The sequence below is a fragment of the Myodes glareolus genome, chromosome 4, assembly GCF_982192425.1.
Source record: "Myodes glareolus chromosome 4, mMyoGla1.1, whole genome shotgun sequence".
NCBI lineage: Eukaryota > Metazoa > Chordata > Mammalia > Rodentia > Cricetidae > Myodes > Myodes glareolus.
This window is the reverse complement of record NC_142029.1, coordinates 80,010,402-80,032,729: the sequence shown is the minus strand read 5'-3', so window position 1 is coordinate 80,032,729 and position 22,328 is coordinate 80,010,402. Positions and strand designations below refer to the sequence as shown.

General features: G+C 38.6%; 1 protein-coding gene across 3 annotated transcripts; it reads left to right on the top strand.

Moving 5' to 3' along the window:
• Positions 1-227: 227 nt before the first annotated feature.
• Positions 228-21,653, top strand: Hoatz (HOATZ cilia and flagella associated protein). 3 transcript variants are annotated; one of them, XM_085688744.2, is made up of 7 exons: positions 234-475; positions 954-992; positions 1,438-1,508; positions 17,428-17,487; positions 18,807-18,859; positions 20,669-20,748; positions 21,176-21,653. In XM_085688744.2, the coding sequence occupies exons 1-6, from the start codon at positions 250-252 to the stop codon at positions 20,724-20,726; spliced, it is 507 nt and encodes a 168-aa protein (XP_085544870.1). In that variant the 5' UTR covers positions 234-249; the 3' UTR covers positions 20,727-20,748; positions 21,176-21,653. The 3 variants fall into 3 exon arrangements, with proteins under 3 accessions (XP_085544872.1, XP_087761782.1, XP_085544870.1); XM_085688746.2 differs by lacking the exon at positions 18,807-18,859 and having other exon boundaries at positions 228-475; XM_087905656.1 differs by lacking the exons at positions 18,807-18,859; positions 21,176-21,653 and having other exon boundaries at positions 232-475; positions 20,669-20,886.
• The last annotated feature ends 675 nt before the right edge of the window (positions 21,654-22,328 follow it).

Genomic DNA, 22,328 nt, shown 5'->3' with positions numbered 1-22,328 from the left:
TGATTTAAGAACTAAGAGACTTAACTGCTCTCCACTGACTCCAGAGCTGTACACATCACAAAGTTGAGGCTTTGACTTCGAGGCTTGACTGGCCCCCCAAGGCTGTGACCTCGACAGAAGCCAGGGCCACAAGCGCTTGAGGAACCCCAGATAACTAAGAAACTCAAGCTTTGCTTGTGACAGTTACCAAAGGGACCGTTCTCCGGTGGGGGCGGGGCGAAGGAACTAAGCGAAGCGTCCTGAGTCACCATGGAAACGGGTCCCAGAAACAGTCCTTGCTCCGAGAAGGAATCCCAGGAAATCTGCTCCCCTGGATTACTGGTGTTCACCGGCTGCTCTGAGCAGGATGCCAACTTGGCGAAGCAGTTTTGGCTCGGGGCATCCATGTATCCCCCCACTGAATCTCAGCTGGTGTTGACCAGGGACAGCAGCCAGCGGCTACCAGTGGCGAAGCTTTCTCAGGTCCAAGTGAGCGGTGAGTAATGGGGCTGCCTCCTCGAAGAAGAAACTGCCCAGCCTAACTGTAAGAAAATCAACCGTCTTGCTAGGTATAAACAAGCAGTAATAATAGCTACATGCAAATGCATACACAAATAGTTCTGAAACTGCTGCGATTCTCCACCGCAAAGATAGGATCATCGTTACTTATAAAAATACGTCCTAAGAGTCCCTTAAATGAGGGCTTCTATTTGGCAAAGAGGATGGGTTAATCTAAGAAAATGGTGTGTGTTGATTAAAAAGGTTAGAAAAGCGTTTACATAAAACTGAATTCAAATTTGAAGCCTGAGAAAACGTTGGAGGCAGAATCAAATTTAGGAACCACGTTCCCTGACTGACAAGCCTTTGACCAAGGATGTATAAAGTGTTCTTATTCAATGTTAATAAGTATAGAAAATTCAAACACTGTTAATGTCTGCTTTTCCAATAACTTACTTTCCATTTGTATTTCTTAGAGAAAAATCCAGCCCAACCCTTTCCCTTTGATTATAACAGTAAGTACCAGGTTTTAACATCCTTCAATGGGTAGACTGCCCAGATTGCTCCTAGGATTTTTAGAAATGTAAACATTTACATTGTAGTCTAATTAAGTTATGTACCCCACACCTTGCCTCAGGCCCACACCACTCACCCAGGAGATAACTTTCTATAAAGCCTTACTAGAAATGTAGATGTCCTCTCTGAGCTCACAGACGCTTTCTCTTTAGAGACTGGTATTCTTCCACACACGCTTGCTCACCATCTAAAGGGATTGAAGGTTTCCTGATAGCATAGATAATTAATTCAGTCTCCAGCTATTTATGAATCTGCTTATAAATATTCAAGACAGTATATACTTGTGTTCCCTCCTGCTCTATGAACCCATATCCAAATTTATGCTAATACTATAAAAATCATGACAAAGCTATTTCAGATTAAATTTGACTTTATTTACTCCAGAGGAGGCAAATGTCTTTGCTAAAATCCGAAAGATTCAGGAAGCTGAAGAGAAAGCAAAGTATCTCCAAAAGGTGGGTCAATGCTTCATTTCTTCTGCTTTTCGTTATTCTTCTAAGTAATTTTGATAAATATTGTTTGTTTATTGGTGCTAAGGATGTTTTACTTTTAAACACATGCAAATAAAATGTATTTTTTAGCTATCTCTGCCTTGAAAAGCTTTTTTGTTAGAGTTTTGATTAAAAATTTAGAATCCTTGGGGCTGGAGAGATGGTTCAGTTTTTAAGAGCACTTGATCTCTCAAAGAACTCAAGTTTGGTTCCCAGTAACCATAGCAAATGGCTCATTGCTGCCTGTAACTCCAGCTCCAGAGGATCTGATGCCCTTTTCTTATCTCTGTGGGCACACACATGTGCATGCTCATCTTTTAAAAGACAGGCCTACTAATGCAAACTTCTATTCCCCGCCAATAGAGAAGCAGAGGCAAGAGACTCAAAAGTTCAGAGCTGGGGGTTAAGGAAATGGATCAATGATTAAGGTTGCTATGCAAGCATGGGGGCCTGCATTAAAACTATCTCCAGAACTCTTGTAAAAAGCCACATATGGCTGCAAAGCATTGTAACTCCAGTGCTATGGGAGACGGAGACAGGAAAATGGCTGGGGCTTGCTCTCCAGGCTCAATGAAAGACCCTGTTTCAAGGGGAAAAGGCAAAGAGTAGTAAAGCAAGATACCCAATATCCTCTTTAACATGCAAAGAGGAGCATGTATCAGCACAAACATTGCATATATATTCCTCACAACACACACAAAGATATAAATTTAATAAGCATATAGGAAGGATACTTAGTTCACAAATAACAAAAACATTCAAGGCTAAGTGGGAATATAGAGTTAGTTCAAGGTCTGCTTGGGAAACTTGATGAGACTGTTTTATAATTTTAATGAAAGTTAAAAAGAGGGCTGAGAATATCTACCTAGCATGTGACAGGCCCTGAGTTTGATCGCTATTGCTACAAAAAGGAAAAATGCATTCTATTAAACTTCGGCTATTTTCAGTCTCTGCCAAAGCTCACAGGAGCATCAGAAACAGAAATAAACAGACTCACTTTTCAAAAAAAAAAAAAAAGAAGCTTCAAACCATACACAATGGTCTAAGAACAAAAATAGTTTTAAAACGGGAAAATTGTTGTCTTAATAGGTCAACACCAAGGGAACCAGACCATAAGTCTGCCATCTGGGCCTGTTCTCACTGAGAACTGATAGTAAACACACTGGTGTCCTGAAGCCTCTTTTTGGCAGCCACGTGATGCAACTGGAGCTTTTAACTCAGCAGCTAATACCATGAATAAAAGCAACACTAAGTTTGACTTGTGGATGAACTCTATTTCAGTATCAAAGTAGAGATAGAATACCTATCTGTTTGGGCATAATCTGTTTAATCATTGAACATATTGGCAAGCTCTAAAGGACATACTGGGAATTCCACATAAATTACAGATCAATTAACTTAACTTTTCTGGTCACAACAATTCACTTTGAAGACTACTGGTGATTATTTCAAACAAATTAAGGGATTAAAATAATTAGCAGTTTATTCTCTTTTTAGAATACTAAGTACCAGACCCTGTCGCAAAGAACAGAAAAGAATACTATGTACTATATATTTATAATAGAATTTTATAGGGTTTTTAAAAATATTATTGTGTTGAGAAAGTGCAGGAGGGCACACAGTCCACTGCACGCATGCCAAGGGCACGGGACAATTCCCAGGAGTCAGTTCTCACTTTCCACCTTGCTGAAGGTCTCTCCTATTTCTGCTACGGGCTGTTCAGGCCAGCTGGCTTCTCTGTTTCCAGATGATTCTGTCTCTGCCTCATGTCTTGCTGTGATTTTCGATATGTGCCACTTCATCTGACTTTACATGGGCTCCAGCATCAGAGGCGTTTTCAGGCTTCTGAGGCTAGTGCCTTTACCCACTGAGATATCTCCTCATCCTTCACAGGGATTATCTTCTCATTTTTAAAAAGATTTATTTATTATGTATATAGTGCTCTGCCTGTATAATGCTCACTGTAGATGGTTGTGAGCCACCATGTGGTTGCTGGGAATGGAACTCAGGACCTCTGGAAGAGCAGACTGTGCTCTTAACCACTGAGCCATCTCTCCAGTCCTACCTTTTCATTTTTAAAGTAACATTTATTTATTATTTGTGTGTGTGTGTGTGTGTGTGTGTGTGTGTGTGTGTGTGTGATGTATGCGTGTAGGTTAGAGGACAACTTGTGTGAGTGGGTTCTCTCCCTCTACCATGTAGGTCCCAGAGATCAAACATAGCTCATCAGACTTGACAGCAGTGCCTTTATTCACTGAGCCACCTCTCTGTCCACTTTATGGGGATTTTTAAAGCCTGGTTTTCATTAGAGCTGGGAGTATAACTCAGTGATACAGTACTTGCCTAGCCTAGCATATATGAAGCCACATATTTAATTCAATTCATGCATCTCTCTCTCTCTCTCTCTCTCTCTCTCTCTCTCTCTCTCTCTCTCTCTCTCTCTCTTTCACACACACACACACACACACACACACACACACACACACACACACACACCTTTGAGTCAGGAATGGTGACTCATTCCTATAATCCCAACTGTTAGAAAACTAAGGCAAAAGGAGCCTCATGAATTTGTGGCCAGCCTAGGCTACACAGTGATTTCCAAGGCAAGTTCAACTGCTTTGGTACTTTTGCAATTTAATTTTCATTGTATTTCATTTTAGGAATGGATTAGAAGTAAAGGTTAAAGGCAAATTTAATAGTCAATTTTATGAGCTTTTGTCAAAATAAAAATGATGTGAATTACAGGGGATTGTAATATTATAAACCACATATAACTAATCTTAGAACAGGCTACCATGTCTTGCGTCCTTCTTTCAATTTATTAACTATTCAGTTCAACACATACCTATTGAGAGTCAGTTTGGTACATGTACTATGCTAGATGTAGTCAATGACTATAATGTATTCTTATGATATATGTATATGAAAGCACACGGACATATTAAACTGGGCATAGTAGCATATCCTTCTAATCTCACCATTTAGGAGGTTATGAGAAGCAGATGAAGTCTCCAATGAAGTGTTAGATATGGGTGTGGACATGTCAAGGACCGCAATGCCTCAGACCCGTGGGAATGGCAAAGCCTTCCCCTAGTCCTTGTTGGCATGGTGTTCATAAAATGTGACTCACAAATTCCTCTTCCTCGATGTTTTACAGCCTGAGACTTCTCCTACCAAGGTTAACTAAACCTCGCTCCTTGTTCAGGTTTATGTAATAACCCTGCCTCCTCATTCAGCTGTATAAAATAAGCAGCCTGAATTCCTAGCTGTTGCATCTCCACTAGAGTGCATAACCCATCTTATTCCAGCATTTCTGTATGTGTGTCTGTGTGTCCACTTTTTCTTCATTCCCTTGTAACCCCAGTTTTGTTTACAGGAGTCATCTGTGTGGGTCACAGCAGGAAGTGGAGGAAGGAAACTCATGAGTTATGGTCAATAAGCCTGGGCTATATAGAAGATCCTATCTCAAAAAACAAAACTGCAAAACAAACAAACAAACAAAAGTGCCAGGTGGTGGTACACGCTCTTAATTCTTGCACTTGGGGAAACAGAGTCAAACAGATCAATGGAAATTCAAGGCCAGCCTGGTCTACAAAGCAAATTCCAGCTACATAGTGAGACCCTGTTTTATCAACAACAACAACAAATCCCACTGAAGTTCAAAATTAAGAAATTTAGAAATGAAGAAACATTCCCAAAACACTGAGTTTGAAAATTGTTTCTTCAGCCTGCAGTACACTTCTTGTCACTAAAATCCCTTCCGCATCTGCCTTCAAGGCCTGGCTCCCAGGACAGCTTGAGAAAGCTTTCCCAGAGGCTGCCTAGAAACTGAGTGAACAGCACCTTCGCAGTGCTTACATACAATCCGAAGTGGCTTCCCAGAGTGCAGTGGAAAAGCAATCACCCATGCTTCTCTGGCCTGCTAGATTGTAGGCACCGTAATCAGCTGACTAATCAGAGGCCAGGTTGGACCAGAAGCACAGCTCTGCCACTGATGGCTAATGTGACTGAGCCATGCACTTGAACTCTTGAACAGCTTCCCCAAACAGTAAGAAGAAATTATATTTTTAAACAACCACCTCATGTATTTGATGTAACCTATATAAAATACCTGGCTATAGTTTATTTATCCTCCATAATTGCCCCTTATCAAAAGTAGAAGTCATGTCTCATTTGCTTAACTCACTATCTTTCAGGATACTGAAATTCAGATATTTGTTCATTAGCCCATGAACATACAATCTATGTAATTGTTCTAATTAATGGCTGCATGGTTGCTTATACAGTAATATTTTTGTTGGCATTTTTCCTATTGTTGTTGGGTCCAGGAGATTAAGCCCGGGGTCCCATGCATGTGACACAGGACCACAGCTATGCTGACAGCTGTGCAGTGGATCAAGTTCAATCCTTTCCACATAGACTCATCTGAGAATTTTGCTAGACTGATCATCTTTTGCAAGAATACTTCAAAATTCATACGCACATCTCCTGTCTTGTCAATTTTGCTTTTGTCTCACGGGCCTGGCTATGAGAGGAAAGAATGTAACTCCATTAAATACTAAAACAAATCTAGTTTTGGATACTACCGTTTCTCTGAATCTTAAAATGAATACCCTCCCTGCACTGTTGATATCACCATCACTAATATGTAGCTTGATGTAGAAAATGAATAGAAGACAACATGTTTTTTTTCCTATGTTACATATTTAATTTTTTCCATATTGTGAACATACACATCAATAAGTATATCCCAGGTGTGCTTCATATTAAAGAGGGGGAAAACATTCCCTATAAATTCTCTTGAAGCTATAGTCAACCATTTTCTTAAATGGAAACCTGGAAATTTCTTTTCCATTTCTCCTAAAGTAGTTTTGCCGCCTTCTTTCCCAACGGATATTGATTTTTCAGTGGCCCAGGTTTTAAACTCTAATGCTACTCTCCATTTTGGAATATTTTCCAGGGATACATTATAAATGCTTTTTGTTAGTAGGCAAAACGCTATTAATCACAACTACTGTTTCGGTGATGGATATCAATGGCAGGAACTCAAAACCACTTGAGCATGTCAAGACTGAATGGCTTACTGTGTCCATAAAGGAAACCTTATAGCACTATATTGAACCATTATTTTTCCTTTGAGAGTTCTAAGTAGTCTGAAAACATTTTAATAAATGAATAGTCAGCTAATTCTCTAAAATCATAAAACTAATTTGCTTTCTAGTTTTGCCACCTTAAGAAAGCTCTTTAGCTGATTATCTCTTTATGAAAAGAATTATAAATAACGTATTTGCTAGGAAAGCGAAGAAGAGATCAGAACAATATTTTAGGTACATACGTAGAAGGTGCATTGGTAATGTGCATCTAGAAGCAATTCTAACACAAGGGAATGTAAACTAAATGTTTTCAAGAGGAAAACGTGCCATCTGTAGGACAACATCCCAGACAGGTTCTTCCCTAGGAATAGGCTGTCCGTCATTCTGTCACATATCCTACACAACCAATACTGACCATAGAATAGTTCCTCCCCAGAAGTTTGTTACATGATTCCTGCTTAAAGCAAAAGCAAGTCAGGTCATGATGTCATTATTCTTAGAACCTTAGAATCCTCACAAAAGTGTTTCTAGACCCTGTAGTATGAAAGGGGAAGCTTTTCAGCATGGCTATTATCCTACACTTCCAGAGTAGTAACAGGGACACTTAGAATCAGTATGTCAGCTTCAAAGAGTCAAAGAAAAATAACAATATCCTTAGAGCTGCTGTGGAGACATCCCGATAGAAGAGAATCCTCTGCTGTGTCAGAGTGATAAGAATGGACTTCCTAGACAAGTCTAAATGGTCCTAGTAGCAGTGTTACTTGACCTAATGTAAAATAATATTTATGAAATTCTTTTTCTACCATTAGAAGAAGACAATAGGATTGCTGGGTTCCTTCTCAACAAAAAAAATATATATCTAGTTAAATTTGATGGTCCGATTTCATCCCAACATATAACTGGAACAATCATAAAAGCAGTTTGCATGGTGTACCCACCATTTTGCAAGCAAATTATGAAAGACTAGTACATCAGTTTTGGGATCAATATATGAATGTCTTTGCCCCTACCTAGCTGGGCAGTGGTGGCACACCTTTGATCCAATGACTCGGAAGGCAGAGGCAGGTGGATCTCTGAGTTTGAGGCCAGACTGGCCTATGGAGCAAGTTCCATAACAGCCAGGACTACACAGAGAAATCCTGTCTTGAAAAAACAAAGCAAAACAAAAAAATACTGCTTTAGAATTATCTAGAGCTTTGCTTCAAATGCATTTCTTTCCCTTTTTTCAAAGATCAGTACATTTTGTCTTCTCCCATGTGCTTCATCAGAACAACGTGAAAACATTTTAAACCATTAGGTAAGGACTCACATTAACCATCTACTTAAAAATATAAATAAAGCTACTGAATGTAAAATGATGCAAAAAAGGTACTTTTAATGAATGAATCATTTGAAGACATGCACTCACAAAGCAGTTGAAATTTTTGAGTTGTCAAGCACACAAATTTGCTGAGAACACTATGATCCTCTACCTTCACATTTCAGATCATATTGTAACAAGAATCATTTTAGTGTGTGTTTGTGTGCTCCTGTATGTATAACTTGGCTATTTTAAATAGCCTCCATGTACTGAAGTGTGCCCTAATGTCACGAAGTGTAAAATTACCATGATGCAACTTATGGAGAAAATGCATAAATCATATGAGCCTCTCTCAGGCTTGAGTTACCATGCTATTAGTTATGAGTTCTATGTTGAGAAGTCAACAGTATATTTTGAAACAGAAACACACATAAAACAAGGTTATCGGTAGTTCCAATGATGAAATTCTATAACCAAAGGCTGTCAGGAACCTAAGAGCAATGACTTTATAGTCACTATTCATTGTTTGCAATGACTTTTCAGAACATCATTGCTGCAAATAATGATAATCTAGTGTACTCCTAGAGCTGATCTAATAATAGTCTAAATGTACAGATCTGCCGCCTACCACACCTCCCCACATCTACTTACCATCATTACCCCTAGTGCAAATTGTACTATGGTCATTTGGACCACTTGTACTTGTCAACTGTAGGCTAGTTTTCTTTGCTTTATGTCTAAAAGCTTCTTATGAGTGAGTACATATGATATTTGTCTCTCTGGGTCTGGGTTACCTGACTCAATAATGTTTTCTAGATCCATCCATTTGCCTGCAAATTTCAAGATGTCATTTTTTTCTGCTGTGTAGTACTCCTTTGTGTAAATGTATCACATTTTCCTTATCCATTCTTCGGTCGAGGGACATTTAGGTTGTTTCCAGGTACTGGCTATGACAAACAATGCTGCTATGAACATAGTTGAGCACATGTCCTTGTGGTACAATTGAGCATCCTTTGGGAATATACCCAAAGCTGGTATTGCTGGGTCTTGAGGAAGGCTGTTTCCTAATTTTCTGAGAAATCACCATACTGATATCCAAAAGGAGCTATACCAGTTTGCAAGCCCACCAGCAATGCAGGAGTGTTCCCTTTAACCCACAACCTCTCCAGCATAAGTTATCATCAGTGTTTTAGATCTTGGCCATTCTTACAGGCATAAAAAAGAAGTTCAGAGTTGTTTTGATTTGCATTTCTCTGATGACTAAGGATGTTGAACATTTCCTTAAGTGTCTTTCAGCCATTTTAGATTCCTCTGTTGAGAATTCTCTGTTTAGGTCTGTACTTCATTTTTTATTAGATTATTTGTTCTTTTGAGGACCAGTTTCTTGAGTTCTTTGCATATTTTGGAGATCGGGCCTCTGATGTGGGTTGGTGAAGATCTTTTCCCATTCTGTAGACTGCTGTTTTGTCTTGTTGACCATGTCCTTTGCTTTACAGAAGCTTTTCAGTTTCAGGAGGACCCATTTATTAATTGTTCCTCTCAGTGTATATGCTACTGGGGTTATAGTTAGGAAGTGGTCTCCTGTTCCAATGTGCTCAAGTGTGCTTCCCACTTTCTCTTCTATAAGGTTCAGTGTGGCTGGCTTTATGTTGAGGTCTTTGATCCATTTGGACTTGAGTTTTGTGCATGGTGATAGATATGGATCTATTTTCATTCTTCAACATGTTGATATCCAGTTATGCCAGCACCATTTGTTAAATACTCTTTCTTTTTCCATTTTATATTTTTTGCTTCTTTGTCAAAAAATCAGGTGTTCATAGGTGTGTGAATTAATATCTGGGTCTTCAATTCGATTCCATTGGTCCTTCTGTCTGTTTTTATGCCAATACCAGACTGTTTTCAGTACTGTAGCTCTGTAGTAGAGTTTGAAGTCAGGGATTGTAATACCTCCAGAAATTCCTTTCTTGTACAGGATTATTTCGGCTATCCTGGGTTTGCTTTTCCATCTGAAGTTGAGTACTGTTTTTTCAAGGTCTATGAAAAATTTTGCTGGAATTTTGATGGGTGCTGCATTGAATCTGTAGATTGCCTTTGGTAAGATTGCCATTTTTACTATGTTAATTCTACCTAACCAAGATCATGGGAGATCTTTCCATTTTCTGGTGTCCTCTTCAATTTCTTTCTTCAACGATTTAAAGTTCTTGTCATACAGGTCTTCCACTTGTTTGGTTAGAATTACTCCAAGATATTGTGAAGAATGATGTTTCTCTGATTTCTTTCTCAGCCCTTTTATCATCTGTGTATAGGAGGGCTACTGATTTTTTTTTGAGTTAATCTTGTATCCTGCTACATTACTGAAAGTGTTTATGAGTTGTAGAAATTCCTTGGTAGAATTTTTGGGATCACTTATGTAAACTATCATATCATCAGCAAATAGTGAGAGTTTGACTTGTTTTATGATTTGTATCCCCTTGATCTCCTTTTGTTGTCTTATTGCTCTAGCTAGGACCTCAAGAACTATATTAAATAGATATAAAGAGAGTAGACAACCTTGTCTTGTTCCTTATTTCAGTGGGATCACTGTGAGTTTCTCCCCATTTAATTTTATGTTGGCTGTTGACTTGCTGTATATGGCCTTTATTATGTTTAGATATGTTCCTTGTATCCCTGCTCTCTTCAAGACTTTTATCATGAAGGAACATTATATTTTGTCAAAGGCTTTTTCAGCATCACGTGGTTTTTTATTAACAAAATGTATTTCAATCATATGCTGAAAAAGCATATGTGTAACTTATGAAATCTTAAATTATATCATTTATTATATGCTCATATTTTCCTCAACATTAAAATATCACATTGCATTCTTTAAATGCACTTTTTAAAGTGATATTAAGGCAGTCTTTAAAAAACACACCATGTTAGTCTTTCATGCATTATGTAATTGGGGTTTTTTTGCGGGGGAGGGGAAGGTTGGATTTTTATTTTTGTTTTGGTTTTTAGTGGGAGGAGTGAGACACAGTCTTACTCTGAAGCCCAAGATTCCCTGGAACTCACAGTAATCCTCTTGCCTCAGTCTCCTTAATACTAGGATTATAGGCATGAGCTACTACATCTGACTGTACATGAAAGTTTTAAAATAAGAGCTACATTCTTTCAGCAATTATTATTGACTTTCTATTCATATATATGTGTATATATATGTAAATATATATATAACATGACTAAAAATAAATATGTAGCAGAGCCAAGAAATATATTTTCCTCCCTAGAAAAAAATCATACTTAATAGAAATCTATGTTATTTATAAAGTCTACATTTAAAATTTATATTAATTCTCTCTTATGGAATGACTTGTAAATTTCTTCAGTTAATAAATTGCTGTTTTTAAAATGAAGCTTATATGTGTTAGAGCAGAAAAACTGAGCCAAGAGAGAGCTATTTCCAAGAAGTATGGAATAGTCTTAGCATTGCATCTTTTTCTGCAAGTCAGCATCCTTGCTCCCTCTGATTAATAACCCTCTGTCACGTTCTGTCCATTCCCATAGATGACTGCGGTTAGTCCTGTTTCTATCCATTCCCATAGATGACTATGGTTAGTCCTGTTTATAAAACTCAGATTGCTTCTCGAGAAAGTTTTTTCAGCGATTATTCAGCTGGTTTTTTTAAACACAGTAGCTTATTTGAGAGCTAACAGCTCTGCATCTTATTACAATAGTGAATATATAAACTCACACTGCAGCAAACGTGGCATCTACACAGCACGTTCCAGGAGGCAGGCACAAAGAATGGCGCAAGTTCATGGATGAAGCTGAGCAGAGTTTTTGCATTTTGAAATCAAGTCCAGATATGTGGGCTTTCTTTGTTGTTAATTTTGCCTTAAGTCAATCACACTTTTTAACTTCCGTAGATTGCATTTGTAGCATATCCAACAAGGATTAAGATTCTGTGAAGACAAGAACAGAATTTTCCTAGTTTACTCCTAATCATAGATACAGAATTAAACATTAAATGATAAGACCTAAAGAAAATGAAGATCATATAATATTCTTAATCTCTGTAAAACCATAGAACATTGATTCTGCTTATGTAGCATTCTAAATTTGAAGTGTAATGCCCGTTTTTAGTTAATATAATCAAAACTTGTACCACGAATATTTCATTTACATTAACTGTGATATTAGAAAGCTTACCAGCTTGTAAGGCCCACTGTTACTCTCCCATGACACCTTTACCATTTGATCACGCTTTTGCAAAGTACCATGTGTAAGCTGATTTGATGAAGGCTGTCCGAAGACTGGATTAGCTCCCTGGCCCTCACCTGCCTTTCCTACCACAACATAAACTCTCCTGTAGTGACAGAAACTGTCTTCTTCACCATAGCTGATAATGATTCTTCATTTGGGAAATGCAGACTGACTGTCAGCCCCCCCCTCCCACCTGTCCCCTGGCTCTTTGAAGAGCTCTAGCAGGCGTCTGAAACAACAAACACATGGAGTGTGGTGTTCACGAGAACTGGAGCGAGTTCAAATCCTGGTTTGTCAGTTACTGCTTGGTTTAGTGCCCCTGAGAGAGGATGTCTACTTTTCTGTGTAAGAAACAGCAAGTGTTGTGAGGCTAAATTCACACAAGGCCTGAGGCCTAGAAATTACTCAGTGAAATGTGGTCAGGCCTTCTCTGCTCTACTCTTCCTCCCATTCTTTCCAACATTTGAAGGGATTAGAAGAATGTCTCCTCTCATAAAAATAATGTTTAATAGTTATAACTTATTAAGCAGCCACCATTTGCCATTCACTATATTATAAGCCCTTTTATCATCTCCAGTTTTCACAGTTTTCCCTGCAGAAGAGAAAGAAGATTCAGGAATGTGCTCTTTTGTTTACCCAAGACCACAAACTTCTAAGCCATGCTAGTGATTACAACTGCAGGGAGAAGAGGAGTGAGCTAAACTACAGTCATTACCCTCAATGTAAAACTGGGACCCAAGCCCAACATACCCGACCTCATTAACCCATGCTGCCACTTAAGTTGTCTGGCTTTGAAAAACCAAGAAATGAGAACTAAATGTTTTACCTCCAGAGTGATTCAAAAATTTATTAATCATCCAATGCGCACTAAACTTATATATAGTATTGTCAAATTCTAATTTCATGTACTCAACTTTTATTTCCAATTTTTTCAGGAAGAGCTTGAATATAAATAATAAAAATAAAGTATAAATAAATTATCAAAAGTTAATGTTTTAAATGTTAATTATGATCCCCTTATAGTATTGTTTTAGGGGCTAATTAAATTATCAAAATGTTTTATAAATATTAACTTCTAATAAATAATTCATCCAAAACATGGTTGAAAATGAACTACTCATGATGTGAATTACAAGAATTTCTTCTCACCACTGAATTGCATTTAGCTTTCCTGGAAGAAATTTCCTAGAATAGTTCACAACATTTTGTTCGGAGGACACAGTTGTTTACAGTAGTTTTGTTATTCATTCCCAGGAAACATGTCCAGGAAGCAGAAATCAAATCCCATTTGAAATCTTTGTGTCTGGGGTTGTAGCTACTAAAATCTATTCTGATTTAAAAAAAAAAGACCTGAAATCCAAGGAAAAAAATGAATATTATTTTTCCTGTTATTTTTTAATCTTGTTAATTTTTATCTTTTTATACTAGAAGCTTGTGGCAATTTAATTTCCTATCATGTGCCAAGAGTTACACAAAAAAGAATTATAAAATTTTGATTCTAGAGAATTTTTATAACTAAACTAATTTTTAATTTCATTTTCTAAAACAATGAGGACTACACTGTCTACTGCTTATGTTACACAATACAATACAATGATTCTATTCATACAACCACGATTCAAGTAATTTGAGTCAATAGAAACACATTAAAATCACATTCTAGGCATCTCTGAGCTCTAAAGGAAACGATGGTAAGGTTCTAAAAGAGACACGAAGCCACTAAGAGAGAGAGAAGAGCAGTGGAGAAAGATAGAGCATGCATGTCATCACAATATGGGAGTGCTTCATTCCAACCGAGGACACACGTCATGGAAGAGCTGAAGAAACCAACACAGAACCTGTGCAATGGCAGCAACCCAGGTCTGTACTGGCAGACACTGCTTTATTGAACCCGTAACAGTTGATAGGTCATACGAAAGTTTGGTTACAAGAGTTCATGCTTTTTCGTATATTCACTATGACATAGATGGTCCTAAATGCTAGATATAAAGTACAAACCTTCTTCCAAAATACTTAAATTTTGTAGGTTCATGAGGCAAAATTTGGGCTGGGAATGATGAAATGATGATGCATACTTTTAACCGTGGCACTCAGGAAGCTAGGGTAGGCAGCTATGAGTTCAAGGCCAACCTGAACCACACAGAGAGCTCCAGGATGGCCAGGGCTAAATGCTGAGACACTGCCTCAAAAAAGAGTTTCGCAACAATAAGACACTTAAGGAAATGCTTACCATCCTTAGCCATCGTAGAAATGCAAATCAAAACAACTCTGAGATTCCATCTTACACATGTAAGGATGAGCAAAATCAAAAACACTGATGACAGTTTATGCTGGAGAGGGTGTGGGGCAAAGGGAACACTTCTGCAGTGCTGGTGGGAGTGCAAGCTGGTACAACCCCTTTGGATATCAATATGGCGGTTTCTCAGAAAATTAGGAAACAATCTTCCTCAAGATCCAGCAATACCAGTTTTGGGTATATACCCAAAGGATGCTCAATTGTACCACAAGGACATGTGCTCAACTATGTTCATAGCAGCATTGTTTAACATAGCCAGAACCTGGAAACAACCTAAATGCCCCTTGACCTAAGAATGGATAAGGAAAATGTGGTACATTTACACAATGGAGTAAAATTAGACAGCGGAAAAAAAAATGACATCTTGAAACTTGTGGGCTAATGGATGGAGCTAGGAAACATTATATTGAGTGAAGTAACCTAGACCCAGAAAGACAAATATAACATGTACTCACTCATAAGTGGCTTTTAGACACAAAGCAAAGAAAAACAAGCCTACAATTCACAATCCCAGAGAACCTAAACAACAATGAGTACCCTAAGAGAGACATACATGGATCTAATCTACATGGGAAGTAGAAAAAGTCAATATCTCCTGAGTAAATTGGGAGCATGGGGACCATGGGAGAGGGTAGAAGGAGAGGGGAAAGGAAGGGAGGGGAGCAGAGAAAAAATATATAGCTCAATAAAAACAATTTTAAAAAAGAATAAAAAACAAATTCATACAATTTTTAATACAAATCCAGAGCACCCAGTAGAACTGACCGACTGCTGGTAACAGCTGACAATCACGAGTCTTCCCTCCTTGGCAGAGATCCTGGTGTCGCTGTCTTCCTCAGCCGAGTCACAGAGACTGAAGAATAATAAGCCTGAGGAATTAGCAATGTGCAGCTTCCTCTGCCTCAAGCTTTCCCTGTCTTACTTGTCTCCACAGGGGACTCACCCTCTCTAATCTCTGAATCCCATTCCCTACACACACACCCTCATGTGAATGAAGGTTCTTGATCTCAGTTCTGCCCTGTATGCTCGACTAAACCCATCATGGAGCATTAGAAATTAGAAAACTCACTTGAGTCTTTCTCCATAAGAAGAAAAACTTTTTCCAGGCAGGAATTATTCTTGTTCAGCCACTAACATGGCAATGTGATAGCCTAAGTGCTTATTATGAATTAAAACAAACTACTACTTTTAAAAAATGATTTGGAGATACAGTTGATACGGATGAAATTAATTAAGATGGAATCACACTGGAATAGGGTGACAAGTCATCAGAAGAAGGTGACCCTAACTAGCTAAGGAAAGAAAGGAGATCAGTGGGTGTGGAAAGAGGGATAAGAGACAGTAATGAGGGGGGAATGTGATCAAAATACACTATATACAAATATTAAAATGTCATAAAGAAACTCTACTATATATAGTTAATGTGTGCTGTATACCAATTAATAAAATCTCAAGAGACAGATATTGGGGTTCAACCTGAAGACCAGAAAGGCAAAGCAGCCAGCCACTGGCTCTTACCTCGACCTCAGTCTGAAAATGGTGATCCTGCTTCCAGGTAACCTCAGAATGAGACTGAGACTGAGAGCTGTCTCCTTCTATTTTATATTCCTCTCTAGTTCTAGGATTAAGAGTGTGCACCACAACCATCTGGTTTCTATGGCAAAATAGTGTGGCTACTGGGATTAAAGGTGTGTGTCATTGCTGCCTCATCTGTAAGGCTGGCCAGCGCAGCTGTTGTACTTTTCTGATCCTCAGGCAAGCTCTATGTATTAAAATACAAATGAAATGCCACTGCAGTGTGCTAATAAAAGCTTTAAGATGGGCATAGCAAACAAGACTTTTTGAGGCTGCTTCTTCCACAATAGGATATACTATTTTATGATTAATTTTTTTGTAAGTAGAATATTGTAATAATAAAAAATAAGCACAACTCCCTCCCCAAATGTGACTGTGAGACATAAAGAAGAACGTCACGTGACAGCAAAGGCAGAGACTCAACTTCTATAAGCCAAGGAAGAGCATAGACAGCCAGCAGACCACTAGACCATAGGAAGTGGCCCAGCAGTCAATTTCAGAGGAAGCATGGCCTTGCATACTCCTTGGATCTGGACAACTCGCCTCCAAAACTGCAAGAAAAGGTGTTGTTTAAAAAAAAATGTGTGTTACTGTGAAATAGAAGCCCAAGCGCAGTGCGTAATACATTTGGATGGACAGATTGATTTGGGATTTTCCCATCTCTAAAAAAATGTGTTTATTCTCACTTTGTATTTCTTTCGTCTAGCCTTGTACTAAACAGAATGTCCTTTTCCCCGAGTTTGCCTGCTCTTTAGTTATATATTGATATATCTTCATGCCTGTGATAAATTAAGTTTTATGCTTATGAAAACTCACCTACTATATGAAATTTGATAGCCAAGAAAGAAAAGGGAGAGATACAGGGAAAGCTTTGTTATTGAATACTAGTTCTAAGGCCAGTATTCTTTTGTTGTGAGCTCGGGTGAGATGTGATATCTGGGTTTACTGATCTTATATCTACCTGCCATTTAGGGTAACTTTCCTTCCGTGGCCAATAGCTAAGATTTTGTCATCAGATCTGTCATTGAATTGCTAGAGTAAATTGTTTAACCTAACTCTGCCCTAGTTTCCCCCACCTGTCAAATGAAAGAGAAAATGTCAAATTTCTGAATTGTTAAAATCATAATAAAGTATTTTAAGATCTTAGGCTAGCTCATATGATAAGGTCTAAATAGAAGTTAGTTGTTCTGAGCAAAACCTGTATATTTAAAATCAAAACCAAATTATTCTGTATAGATCTGTTGTGGAAAACACATTTTAGCATTCCTTTAGCCAGAAGAAAAGCAGAAATTTCACCTTCCACAAAGACAGGCTTTACTATTGTGACAAAAGGCTCACTCTTTTTTCTTCTTCTTCTTCTTCTTCAAATAGGCCAAAAAGAGAGATGAGATCCTCCAACTCTTAAGGAAACAAAGAGAAGAGAGAATTTTGGTAAGAGCGGTGGTGGGGCACTGGATAGCTGACTGAAGGCATGCATGATCTGTGGTAAATGTTCAGAGGTTCTTCTGACCCTTTAAATCTATACTACCGTGTCTTGAGTCTTCTATACAACAAAGACTGGGAAAACAGAGATTAAGTAACTGGACAACCCATAAACCAGAGACAGCTCCAAAATTTGTAACTCTGATGGCAGAAGAAATGAGGTGTATAGGCCAGGGAGTCTATTTGATGTGGGATTTCCCCTCTGTATGCTATGAATATGTTTTATTACCATTGTAAATAAAGAAGCTGCTTTGGCCTATGGCAGGGCAGAATAGAGAGCTAGGCAGGAAAAACTAAACTGAATGCAGGGAGAAAGAAGGTGGAGTCAGGGAAACACCATGTAGTTGCCGAAGGAGAAAGACGATGGAACCTTTCCAGTAGGCTACAGCCTCGTGGTGACACATAGATTAATAGAAATGGGTAATTTAAGATATAAGAGCTAGCTGGGAATATGCCTAAGTCATTGGTCAAACAGAGTTGCAATTAGTATAGTTTCTATGTGATTATTTGGGTCTGGACAGTCAGGAAACGTGCACGCAGTCTCCTTTCGCATCTATTGCTCACATATTATAAAGTTGTAGACTGTTAATATCGACTACTTCATTGCTAATGACTTTACAATGATTGATCTTTGTAGACCATGAAAAACTTAAGTGATTAAAACTTTTATTTAAAAAAATAACTCACTAGAAATATAGGGATATTCAAACACGAACTTCTCAATGGCCTCAAATTCTGTAATCAGAACATCTTCAACTCAATAGTTTTCAGATGTAAGAAGCTTGTCTTTCTAGACTCTGTGAAGATTTTTTACCTTAGACAGTTTTCAAGTTGAATACATTTCAGACAGAGGAAGTAAGTGTTGGGCCAAGAATATCTCAGGACCTGTACCTCGAGGCCTGTGGAACAGAGAAAAGTCTGGCTTGAGTTTGAGGGATAGTCTCAAAGCTACCAAGGATGAGACAGCAAAATCTAGGTAGAAGCCCTTCCAGCCAAAGAGAGGGCTTAGCTGTCTCTCATTGGCTGGAGGTACCCCCACATCACAGGATGTCACTTAACCTATATAAGCTGACGCTAACAGATATAAACTGAGTTCCTGCTTTGACTTGACTCCCTACCATGTCTGATTGTCCTGCATTGTGGGGCTGCTGATCTGATTGCCCTGCATAGTGGGGCTGCAGAATGGGCGGATAGCGTACTCACCTATCCCTGGGGAATAAGGCTAAGGAGACCTGGTGGTAAGCATTTTCCCTTTTTATTTTTTCTAGAAAGAGCTGATTTCATTACCTTATAAACCTAAGACCAAAGTACTTGAAGCAAAGTAAGTTCACTTCCAAAAATCCTCATCTTTTTATTTACTGTCTTTAAAGAACATTTTTATTTGTCACCTACCAACAAATCTAAAAACCCTACACCACTATGTTGAGGTTTCTTGCCTTAAATAAACATACTTGTAACTGTGCTCAAGCCTGCGTAGATCTGCGGGATGTGCACACATGTGTGAGTGCAAAGTGGAGAGAAGGTACTGGAGTGTCTGTGTGCCTCACTGTCCCTTCTCGCCTGTCTTCGTGCCCTCCCAGCTCCACCTCCCCATGATCAGCCTGCCATCTTTAGTGCATCCTCAGATCTTATAACCAGCTCTGATCCCACCAGTAAGGTGGCTACACCAGCCTGTAGGCGGCAGAATAATGTTAGGATTGCTGTCAAATAGCCTTAAGAAAGAATGATTCTGTCTGCATAGATTTTTTTTTAAAAAAATCACTAATTACCTGTCTATCTTTTCTACATTATGCCTCACATCTTAGTTTCTTACTTTCAAGCAAGATGATCTGACTTACTGCCTGCGAGGGTAGGAAGGCAGCCTAAAGGAGAGACTTAACTGGCCCAGACGGTGGACGGAGGCCGCTACATGAATGGCACAGAGATGTCTGGGTGCCTTAGACTATGCTGCATTTTTACAGAATATTGTGTTACTGCCCTTGTTTATTTGCATACACAAGTGCATTATTTTACAACTTTAGCATAATTTTTAGTGAATAAATGAGTTTAGTGGGATCATTTACTAGAGCAGGGATGATTCAGAAGCAGCTATACCGACGAAAATTAAGTCCCACCCTGAAAAAGTTTTATACCTCTTACAGAATTTAACATTTGGGCACGAGGAAGTATCATATGGAACCCCAGAGAGGTTTTTGTAAGGGTCTCCTGAGGGTCTTGTGACCCCCCCTTCCCTCTAGAAGTGAATGCCGACAGTCCCATTATCATAGGCCTAGCCATCTGCTGTGTAGATTATTCCATTGCTGTGATTCAGGGTCAAGGTTAAAATGATAATTTTAAATTTTAAGTTCTTGCTTAATTTCTTTAGTAATATATTCTCTCCTTAATCCCAAAGCTTGAGATTTCCATTTCACAGTGACATCTTCCTCTGCACTTAAAGGTCATCCTTTTGGCAATTACACACTACTATGTGTCCATATTTTATAATTAGTTAGCTCACTACTCTTAAGTTACTTAATAGTTCACATAATTTTATGCCTTGCTTATAAATATATTATAGGTTCCCTGAGAAACTGGATCACCCAACTTAAGTCAGTCTTGGGATTCAGAATATATTTGTCTTAAAAATCTGAAATACCATATTATTAAGCATTAGCTAATTTGGAAATTGATGCCTCTATACTGTACACTAACTTATACAAACATGTCTTAAATTTTTAAATAATTTTTCCTCCATCTTATCCACTCAGCTTCAAGTTCCTGTACACAGTGATGCAGGCTATATTCTTCCTCAATAGACCTTCTCAGGATAACCTGTGCCCTTTCCAGCAGAAAGTAAATTCATGGCGATGCTTTAAAAGTGATACACTTAGCATTTGCCCCAGTAATATTTGCATTTTCAAGGGGGACTGAGTCAGTTAGGGTAGGAGGCCATGGCGTCCTTCACAGCACACTTCTCAGTAAGATAACATTTCTCTCACATCTGCTTCATACTTGGTCACAAACCTTAATACACATTCAGAATCCACAATGCTGCCTACTGGGGACGTTTCCAAAAGTCATTTCCCTACTACATCGTGATCACAATGACTGATGTTACTATATAGGGACTGACTCTTTCTGTTGCCTACAGGAAAGTCTCATCAGAGTCAGACAAACAGGACCAAGAAGAAGTCAAAGCCTTGCAATGATTTGATTGACATATTGTAGCAGGTGACTGACATGTATTCACCTTTGAAGCAAGTTATGCTTACATCAGGATCACCAAGTAAAAAGTGTGCAGATTTCCAGGAATTTGACAATTACTGAGTATTCATGTTATAATATACTAAAATAAAAGTTAAGAATGTAGACAGGTGGGTTTTGTCAGTCATTGAACATTTGTGTCTATTTTATTTATTTGTTTGACGTCATACTATAATCACCTTTGTCATCTGACACATCCCAAACTCCTGTTTTTTGTTTTGTTTGAAGGGTACTTGTAGAATGTATATATTTTATTTGTATTATGAATACTCAATAAACAAGAATAAGGGGCTCTATATGTCCCCCAAGTCTACTATAAGCAAAATAATAAAGCAAGGATGAAAAGGCATTCTTAAAAACCTAAAGACTTCTCTTAAAAATATTCATTTCCCAGTCAGGCGGTGGTGGTGCACATCTTTAATCCCAGCACTCGAGAGGCAGAAGCAGGCGGATCCCTGTGAGTTCAAGGCCAACCTGGTCAACAGAGCGAGTTCCAGGACATGCCCCAATGCTACAGAGAAACCCTGTTTTGAAAAGCAAAAAAAAAAAAAAAAAAAAAACAAAAAACAAAAAATCCCTTTCCTAAAGTGTGGCTTATTCTATTTCTAGAACAGGCCTGAAACCAGGCCTGAGCCGCTATCTTATACTTAACCCTACTGCTAATCCACCTCACTCAAAGCCTACTCCCTTTGGTATATATTGGAAACAGAAGATTAAGGATTTGCCCCTCAGCACTGTCGAAAAGCAAAGGTATCCTGTCATGCTGAAGTATTTATCAGACAGGTGGCTCTCGTGAAGACTGACAGAGAAGATTGTCACAGTCTAAAGTTTAAGATCATGTAACTAATAAACCTTTGGTCTGATTCAGTGTCCATGGGGTTATTTCCTTGTCTAAAGGAAGACAATACGCTTCACAGGCCAAGCATTGGTTTACTCTAGGTTTATAATTCTCAATATATAAACATATTATAGGTTAAGCAGCCATCATCCAAAAACCAGAAATCAGAAAGAGGTGGTGGACCCAAAATCCAAATGTTTTTGAGTACTGGCATGACAGCACAAAGAGAAAGTTCTGTACCTGGCCTCATATGGACACTAAAAGTACAGCAGAAGGTGCTGAGGAGATGGCTCGGTGGCTATGCGAGCTCTTCACACAAGCATGAGAAGCTGTTTGGATTCCCAGCCCTGGTAATGCCGGACTTGGCGGCAGGGACTGGAGGGTCTGGAGGGGTGGCGCATCTCTCACTGGCCTACTAGTCTAGGCAGTTGGTGAGTACGGAGTGTAAACTAAGTGCAAAATGGCACCCAGTGTCAGCGTCTGGCCTCCATACATTCGTGCATAAGTACACACTTTCACACACATGTGCAGAGATACACCACACATACAAAAAACCAGAGATATTACATTGCATAACATTATCTTCAGACTATGTACAGAAGATGTATAGGAAATGAGTTTGCCTTTGATATTGTGTACTATCACCAAAATGTGTGTGTGTGTGTGTGTGTGTGTGTGTGTGTGTGTGTGTGTGTGAACATTCCAAAAC